General features: G+C 41.7%; 1 protein-coding gene across 2 annotated transcripts; it reads left to right on the top strand.

The window, feature by feature from the left end:
- On the top strand, positions 1-8641 carry entpd4 (ectonucleoside triphosphate diphosphohydrolase 4). Of its 2 annotated transcripts, none has more exons than XM_011479312.4 (13): positions 1-403; positions 699-779; positions 863-1060; positions 1141-1346; positions 1439-1589; positions 1676-1779; positions 1994-2053; positions 2610-2740; positions 4546-4712; positions 4801-5125; positions 5242-5327; positions 5406-5567; positions 7610-8641. In XM_011479312.4, the coding sequence occupies exons 2-13, from the start codon at positions 772-774 to the stop codon at positions 7842-7844; spliced, it is 1833 nt and encodes a 610-aa protein (XP_011477614.1). In that variant the 5' UTR covers positions 1-403; positions 699-771; the 3' UTR covers positions 7845-8641. The 2 variants fall into 2 exon arrangements, with proteins under 2 accessions (XP_011477614.1, XP_011477613.1); XM_011479311.4 differs by having other exon boundaries at positions 33-403; positions 2610-2764.
- The last annotated feature ends 624 nt before the right edge of the window (positions 8642-9265 follow it).

Here is a 9265-nt window from a genome sequence, read left to right as displayed (position 1 = left end):
AGAAGAAGGCGGGTCACCTTTTTCAGGTGATCGGTGTTATTCACCAGGATCGTCCGATTTTTGTTTCTACACCGACTGCATTAAACGGTGGAGCTATTTGAATAAATTAATTGTAAATTTGTTTTTATTTTTGCACACTTTAGGACAGGAAAATCATAAAATCAACATATTTTAGTCATCAGAACACGAGAAACATGACCGTAAGGAACGAGCGGTGCGATGCCATCTCTGTTGATTGTTGATCCGGTGTACGCGGGTCTTAAAATCAAACACCAGCCAGCTGGGTAACACGTCACTCGCCGGAGCCGTGTTTTTTCCTTGCTAGACACCAGTTAGCCAACAGTGAGCATCTTCTGCTCAAATATGTCTTTTTTCCAGGAAAAGTGGGGGGTTGCTGTTGCTTGTACGTATAGATTCAGCTTTTTTTGGCATATTATATTAATGTCGTGAAAGCCTTAGCTGCAGCTGTGTTGTATTTTTTTTTTTTTTTTTGAAATACTTAACTTTGTGACATTGTGTGAAAACATCAGTTACGTATTAGAGTTACCTCCTGTAGTTTAGCCAGACTGTAATTATTAGGATAAACGTACAGCGTTTAATTTTGCTATGCTAAATATATTGTAACGCTTGGCTCCCTCAGAAGGTGAGGTCCCGATGCGGAAATAATAAAATATCTTACGCGTGTTTTCCATCAAAAGGCCTTCATAAAAACTGACCCACAGAGGATGGACGGATTTTTTTTTCCTTCAGCCGACTGACGTCAACTGCATCATGGGAAGGTAAGCTGGATCGTGCAGTCAGTTTGCGTAGTTTAATTTGCATACGCGCCATGGATTCCAGCCATGTTCCTGTCTGTTCACAGGATCAGCTTCTCATGCCTCTTCCCGGCCTCTTGGCATTTTAGTGTGTCGCCCCAGCTTCTCCCTCGGATTCTGATCCCTTCCCTCAGACAGCTGCTCTTCTTCAGCCTGCTCATCTGCCTCATAGGACTGCTTTACCTGCTGCTCGTTGTTGGAAAAGGTCATGTCAGCTGGATCACACGAGAAAACAACTTCCATAGGTGCTCCTAGTCATAATCATATTTAAAAGATAGATGTTTCCTGTGTTTTTTAAGCTCAGTTTCTGGCTGCTGTTCTTAAGGCACCTCGCCAGGGTCACCGATGTGGATGCGACAGATACAAGCAACCCAAACCTAAACTACGGTCTGGTGGTGGACTGCGGCAGCAGCGGCTCCAGGATATTCGTGTACTGCTGGCCTCGGCACAACGGCAACCCTCACGAACTGCTGGACATCCGGCAAATGCGGGATCAACATCGTAAGCCAGTGGTCATGAAGATCAAGCCTGGTAAGATGGTCATTCAGCTGATTTTTTTTTTTTAATATCTCAAAGTTACTGTCTGATTTGAATGTGTGACACATTTTTTTCCTACTTTTCAGGCATTTCAGAGTTGGCTAAAACTCCAGAGAAAGCCAGTGATTACATGTACCCACTTTTAAGTTTCGCAGCTCAGCATATTCCAAAAAACAAACACCAGGAAACCCCCTTGTATATCTTGTGCACAGCTGGAATGAGAGTATTACCAGAAAGGTAAAGATTCTCAATTTCCTGATTTCATCTGTCAATGAGAAAAGCCAGTCCGTTGCTTATCGTCCTTCTGTGTTTTACTGGTGAAGCCAACAAGAAGCCATTCTTGAGGATCTACGCACAGATATCCCAGTCCACTTCAATTTCCTGTTCTCTGATTCCCACGTGGAAGTGATTTCTGGAAAACAAGAAGGTAAATAAACACAAAATGAAGAGTGACGCACACTAGGATTTGCTAATGCTTGATTTATACAGTGCAAACGCCTAAATTCAACATTTTATGCTCATGGAAGCGTTTTTTTAATATAATTATGTTCATTACTTGTATAAAAATTAATCTCTTACATATTTTTATAGCAACATTTCGAAGTCTGGTATAATTCTTTGTATTTGTGTATCTGTTTTAGGAGTCTATGCATGGATTGGAATAAACTTTGTGCTCGGAAGGTTCAATCATGGTGACAGTGGTAAGAGTTCATCCACGTATAACTATTCTAAAAGGAATCTATAGGAATATTTTGGATTAAATGAAAATGGTGTTTTGGTGTTTGCATCATGTTTTTGTAGCAGTCTTAAAAAACATCACAGACTTTTTGAGTTTGGTTAAAACTGGATACCGTATTTTCACGACCATAAGGGCGGACTGGATTACAGGGTGCAGTTTCAGTTATCGGTGATTTTTTTTTTTCTGTAAAGGGCTTCTTTTTATTCTTTCACGTCCTCACTTCCCTCCTTACCGTTCTCATGCTGTCCTCTCCTACGTCCGCTTTACCAAAGTCACACAACAACAATATAACTGGCCCCTCTAAGCATTCTGGGTAGTGTTTCAATTTCACGTTTTCTGACATGTTTTCCTTAATGCACTCTGTTATCCAGTGCATCTTATGTATGAAAATATGACTTTTCATTCTCAGTTTATTCATTTTGCTCCTTATGGTCCAAAAAATCTGGTGCTTCAAAAGAGAAGGCTGTCATTTGTATCACACACTATTTATTTTTTTTTATTTCATTTTTTTTGCGAAGATGGGGAAGCTGAAGTGGAGGTTCATGTCCCAAGTATCGATCAGCAGGACACACTGAGGAGACAAAGGACAGCTGGGGTTCTGGACATGGGAGGTGTCTCCACACAGATTGCCTATGAAGTGCCCAAAACTGTAAGATTTGTCTCCCCACAGCAGGTCATTATACAAAACAATTCTGTTTCCGTGCCTGTCTTTAAGTTTTGTCACTTACGCTCTGTTCTCCGTCCTCCTTCCAAACGTTTGCCTTTCCGTCGTTAAACGTGTTCGAACCATTTTGTCCTGTGGAGATGATGGACTTATCCATTCATCCCTGTGGGGGCAGACTGTTGGCCTGCCTGCCGCAGGACTTCATGGCAGGACTCCGAAACAATTGCCAGACCACCAAAAATAATGAATGTCTTGCTTTTATTAGTGATTTATTCAGTTGCAGTCAGGGGGTGTGTTTGTGTTTTCCCCTTATCTTAAGATATCCATAAATTAACATAACAAATAGTGTTTGCTTTTGTGTTTAGACCAAAGTGATTGAATGTTGTAGTGGCGTGAGGATTTCCCAGAGACAATGCTTTGCAAAAGTGTTCACCCCTTTGGATGTTTGTCCCTGTTGTTGCTTTCATAAATAACTAATGGTCAATACAGCTTGTCTTCCTTAAACAAATATCTACTAGAAAAAAAAATCTTCAATGTCAGTGGGAAAACAGAATTCTACAAAGTAATTTCAATTAAACAAAAATGTGAAATGAAAAATTAAATTTTTGCATAACTTTTAACCCGCCTTCAAGTCAGTATTAAGCAGAGGCAGCTTTGGCTGCAGTCACAGCACTGAGTCTGTGTGGATACGTCTCAGTCAGTCTTGTACATCTGCTCCATTCTTCTATCCAAAACTGCTCAAGTTCTGTGTTGTAGTGTGGATTCTGGGCATGAACAGCAGCCATTTTCAACTCCACCCCTAAATGGGATTTTGACTCTGCCCCTCCAGAACATTTACCTGGTTCTTTTCAAAGCATTCCTGTGTAACTTTTGAAGTAGGCTTTGGATCACTGTCTGCCTCCTGCACTGGCTGGGAAAGAAATCTCCCAAGCCGTAGTTCTCTTGCAGGCTGAAAAAAAAAAGATTGTCCTCCAAGATTCCAGTGTATTTTGCCGCATTCATTCTGCCATCTTCCTTTACAAGCATTCCAAGGCCTGCTGCTGAGAAAAGTCCCCACAGCGTGATGCTGCCACCACCATGCTTCTCAGTGGGGATGATTGCAGTGTTTGGTTTCGTCTTGTGTCTATGGCCAAAAAGCTCAATTTTGGTCTCATCACACCAAAGAATCTTCTTCCATGTGATCATGGAGTCTTCCACATGCCTTTTGGTGAACTCAACAGATCTTCAACAGTGACTTTCTCACTGCCATTCTCCCATAAAGCTCTGGTCGGCGAAGAACCCGGGCAGCCGTTGCTACACGCACATATTCTCCCGTCTCCGCAGCTGAAGCTTGTAACTCCTTCAAAGTGGTTACAAACTTCTTGGTTGGAGTGTTCCTCTGACTTCATGGTGAAATGGTAGCCAGGAATACTGCTCCACTAGTATCTGGACCCTTCATAGACTGGTGTTTTAGAACTCAGTCACTTGGGACACACCCACACCACTCTGGTGATCTTCATTTCACTTATTGTGAGACTATTAGCCCTAATTGGATGGACGTCTATTGAATTAGACCATTCAATTTAAAAGGGGGTGAGTAATTATGCAAATAATTATATTCCATTTCACATTTTTGTTTCATTGACATTACTTTGTAGAATTCTGTTTAGGCATTGACATTGAAGGCTTTTTTGTGAGGACAGACACATTTTAATGACCACGAGTGATTCATGAAAGCAACAAAAGGGACAAACGTCCAAAGGGGTGAACACTTTTGCAAGGCGCTGTACATGTGTGTGTTTGGATCACAGGAAGAAGTTGCCAAGAACTTACTGGCAGAGTTCAACCTGGGATGCGACGCACACCGCACTGAGCACGTTTACCGTGTTTACGTGTCCACCTTCCTGGGCTTCGGAGGAAACGCAGCACGCCAAAGATACGAAGAAAACCTCATGAGAAAAACCATCACTCGAAACAAGTGAGGTCCTCCACCTTGTGCGTCTGCTCAATTTGAACCCTGTAGATACTTGTGGGTTTCTATAAGTCTCTGGTTTTGGTCTGTACAGGCTTTTAGGTGAGCATTTTGGTGAGACAGCAGAGTCTCCGCTGCCTGATCCTTGTCTTCCCACTGACCTGGAAGATCAGATTGGGACATCTACGGAGAAGCTGTATCTGCGAGGCACGGGAGACTTTGACCAGTGCAGACAGATTCTCCAGCCCTTCCTGAACCGCACCAACGACACTCATAGCTCCCTCAACGGCGTGTACCAGCCGGCGATAGACTACAGCAACAGCCAGTTCTATGGCTTCTCTGAGTTCTATTACTGCACAGAAGACGTTCTGCGTATGGGTGGGGATTACAATGCTTCCAAATATGCCGCGGCTGCCAAGGTAAACGTTTACCACCCTCTGACTTTCTCAGGGAGTCTAAATGAGACACCTGCTAAAGCCAGACAACAACAGTTCGCGCTTTGGAAGCTCCTAATGCTGTGCCAAAACATTCACAGGGTTATTGTGCCACCAAGTGGAAGACACTGCAGGAGCGCTTTGATTCTGGTTTGTACGCGTCACATGCAGACTATCACAGGCTAAAGTAAGTCTTCATCAACCATCTCTGAAGCCCTCCTCATCACTGAGTCACTAAGTGTTTTTTTCTTTCTCGTGTCTGCAGGTACCAGTGCTTCAAGTCTGCATGGATGTATGAGGTTTTCCACTCTGGTTTCTCTTTCCCAACAAATTACAAGAACCTGAAAACAGCCTTGCTGGTTTATGAGAAAGAGGTCCAGTGGACTCTTGGGGCTATACTTTACAGAACACGATTTTTACCCCTAAGGTAAGAATATTCCTCTACTTAGAAGTAGTTTCAACTCCTAAAAAGTCTATTAAACTTGGTTTTTAGCATTTGGGGATAAATGATTGGTTAATCTACAAAACTATTTGTACTAATGTCTATTCTGTACCTCTTTACATGAGCGACAAGGGGAATGATTGAAACTGGGGCTTTCCAGATAATAGAAATAATAGTCAGATTAAGAGAAACAGAAGCTCTTTGTCTGCTATCTGCTTCATAGATTATTTTGTGATGGACTCAAAAAAAAACATGGGAAGAAATAAAATGTTTAAACAAATGCAATAAATCAGTTATTTATTTAATTGATCTTTCAAGTTTTTTTCTTAAAGTTTCATTAATAGTTGAATAAATGTAGTACCGTAATTTCCGAACTACAAGCCGCTACTTTTTTCCTGCGCTTACAGCCCTGCGGCTTATTCAGTAACGCGGCTAATTTATGGATTTAATTAGCGGCCGCCATGTACGTACTTTCGTACTCAGTGAATAGTTTGTATTCTTTATCTAACACCAAGCACAAGACATTTATATTCAACACACCTCTAAGTAGCCAAACAGCATGGACTTGACTTCAGGTCTTAGACACTTCAGTCATGGTTCAACAAAATGAAACACGCATGCCCAGCCGCATCCCAGAATCCTTTGGGGCCATTAGACCCAACGTGCACGTGATCGCCGCTACAATATGATGAAGCTTTCAAGTTAAAAGCAATCGTTAAAAGCAGCGTAAAAAAGTCCACCATCACCAACGGGTTTGGAAAAGCCGGTTTGCTGCGTGACGGAGAGAACAGCGCATGGAGTGAATTTACACTCCATTTACGGTTTCTAAGGAAACCGTAAAAGCGGAATTTTGCTTTGAAAAACTCACAGCCTCCGTGTGAGCTGGAGACATCTTCTCCTGCTGATTGAGCTGCGGGGCCGATGGCAGTCTGAAGGCTCCCACACGTAACAACGCACCCGCCCCTCATACACAAAACGTACAGTAATAAGTCCGATTGCTTTGCACAGAAACGATTTGCTCCATCCACCGGCGCAACGGGGACGAAGTGCTCCTCCCTGAAGCCGCCCTGGCCAGAGGTGTCGGAGTAGATAGGAAGGGGAGACAAGGAGCGCGCGGGGCGGGAGCGGAGCGCAGAGGCTTCTGAATTCTGACGCACGCGCCGCACTGAGGTGCGCGTATCACGCTGAGGCGCGCGCTTTTCAGTCGCCGCTGCTGTATTTTACCGGTGTGTTTTTTAACCAGCCCTGTTACTCCCATAACGCTGCCGCGACACAAGCGGAAGGAGAGCTTTTCCCGTTCACCCCTCCATGCACTGCTGATACTCATTCTTAAACACGTACAACAGTATGGCAAGCCGGGCATTGGCCCCGCCTTTAGCCCCTAAGACTCATGGGAAATGTGGAATCGCGGATGTAAATTTCCTCATTATAACTGAGGGATGTAATGTTGATTATATGGTTACTGTTTGTAATTTTATGTATGATACCTAGATTGTCAATAAGTAAAAAAAAAATGAAATAAAAACACCATAACTGAGGAACTTGTGAACAGAATAGAGGTCCATGCTGTTTGACAGATGTCGATACACTCAAATATATGAGCCAGAGGCAAAGCTGGCACCACCCGCAATGTGCTAATGAATTGCACTCACTCTGGGATGCTGGCCGTGATCTGTCAGGACGACAATATCGCGGCTTGTACTCTGCCGCGGCTTGTGTATGTATAAAACTAATTTTACACGTGAAAATGGGTGGGTGCGGCTTGTAATCGGGTGCGCTTTGTAGTCCGGAATTTACGGTATATGTCAGAAAAAGATGAAAATCTTTTAGTTGCACTCACAAATCCACCAAATTGTACTCTTTACAATGCATGTATAACATGGCATGTGCCGCTTTTTTATTCATTAATTTCTGTGTCTAATATGGCAAAAACGAACCATCTTAGACTGTTTTTAATTACATTGTAATAGTTTTTCCCCAAATGTCAAATAATGATGGTGTGCTGTTTTTGTCTTTCCCTATTTCAGAGACATCCAGCAAGAGAGTCTTAAAGGAACACATTCCCACTGGCGTCACAGCTTCTCCTTTGTCAACAATCATTACCTATTCCTTGCTTGTTTCTTCATCGTATTGCTTTCTATCATACTGTACTTAATGAGACTGCGCCGCATCCATCGGCTGGCAGTGAAGCACTACACTCCCTCCTCTGTGCCGTGGCTCGAAGAAGGTCTCGGCCCACCAATGCTTCCCATCATCCTCTGAATGCTGTAGTCAGGACTTTGTTCTTGGCTTTCTAGAGCCAAGGCTCAGCCCTCTTCTTTGAGGTTTCTGCACTCCACAATGTGTTGACAATGGTATCAATATTGACTAAACTGTGGAAACCTTTTTTTATTATCAGTTTTTCTTTTACAGTACAACATAATCTGTGAAAAGGCAGCTCTCTTACAAACTTATTTCTAGACCATATGGTACTTTTCACTAAAAATCCAAAACTGCACATTGAAATTTCACATAGTTGTTCAAATAAACCTTGCATACACATTTTATGTTGATGTTTTGTTGGAGATTTTTGCCTTTCTTTCTGCCTTTTCACATACATGATCTTACAGACACATACACACAGCTTAAGAAGTGCTTGCTGTTTTTGCAGAAACCTTGAATGCAGGAGGACTTATTTGTGTCTGAGGCACTTTGCTAATGCATTCAAGCCGGATAGAATGTTTCATGTTCTGTGTGCACGTTTGTCTGTTTTGCCCATTTGGGGTGCAAGATGAGAGCCTGTAAAGTTACATTAGTGCAATACACATCTTGTCACTGTCTAAACATTCTGGTATACTTGTTTTGCCTTTCAGCCAAGAGCATATCTTCTATGGTTCTGCTGAGAATAATGCATCTGTCCAATTAACTTGGATACTGTCACATTTTATTGAAGTTGGGTTAAGTTTTGAAATGTTGTCATATCACTGCTGTGAGGAGTGTAACTGAAAGCACATGACTTTATAAAATAATAAATTATGCTTCAATCATAAATGTGAAATAAATATTACAATAGTTAAAAATTTGTGGGTTATTTTCATTTAAGTGTGGAAAATGTCCTGAACCACAGTAGTTTCCATTTCACCTGAGTCAATCTGCAGGTTTATGCCGAATTGAAAAGTAACATGAAAGCCTGAGTGTAAAGTACAGAGTATATTACCATGGAGAAATACCAAGACCAACTTGACTATCTACTGGTAGGTTTTGTTGCTGCAAATTCACTATACAGATATGTGAGCACCTACTGAATCAGTGTTGAAATTTGACTCCTGTGCATTATAAGACGAAACAGTCAGCAAGTGTGAGAATTGAAAACAGTGGAAAGTACAATTTCTTTAATATAAATGTATCGATATCTGAGGAAAAAAGATAATTTGTGGTAAGAAAAATATAAATGCTTCATAAAGGTATAGTGAAATTGAAAACATGAAGAGTCTGTGGGATAGTAGTTTCCCTGTTTATGTTAACAAGATGATATATTGATGTTTCAGCACTTTTGTGGAAGTGTGTAATAGAAATAAGAGACATTTTGATTACTTAAAATTAGTTTTTTATACTGAAATGCACTTACACAGAACTCCTATAAAACAATAAATCTGAACTCATGTGTGTTCAACAGTGAGCAATTAAAAGCTGAATGTAGAATT

Source organism: Oryzias latipes, chromosome 9, assembly GCF_053564925.1.
Source record: "Oryzias latipes strain Hd-rR chromosome 9, Olatipes_Hd-rR_3.1".
Classification (NCBI taxonomy): Eukaryota; Metazoa; Chordata; class Actinopteri; order Beloniformes; family Adrianichthyidae; genus Oryzias; species Oryzias latipes.
The sequence above is the reverse complement of the archived record's forward strand: the minus strand, read 5'-3'. Positions and strand labels throughout refer to the sequence as shown.

Excerpts from the sequence above, each read along its gene's own strand:
- entpd4 (XM_011479311.4), top strand. Across the intron at positions 2,054-2,609 it reads GTTCAATCATGGTGACAGTG|ATGGGGAAGCTGAAGTGGAG; the intron begins GTAAGAGTTCAT and ends TTTTTTGCGAAG. Across the intron at positions 4,713-4,800 it reads AAAACCATCACTCGAAACAA|GCTTTTAGGTGAGCATTTTG; the intron begins GTGAGGTCCTCC and ends TGGTCTGTACAG.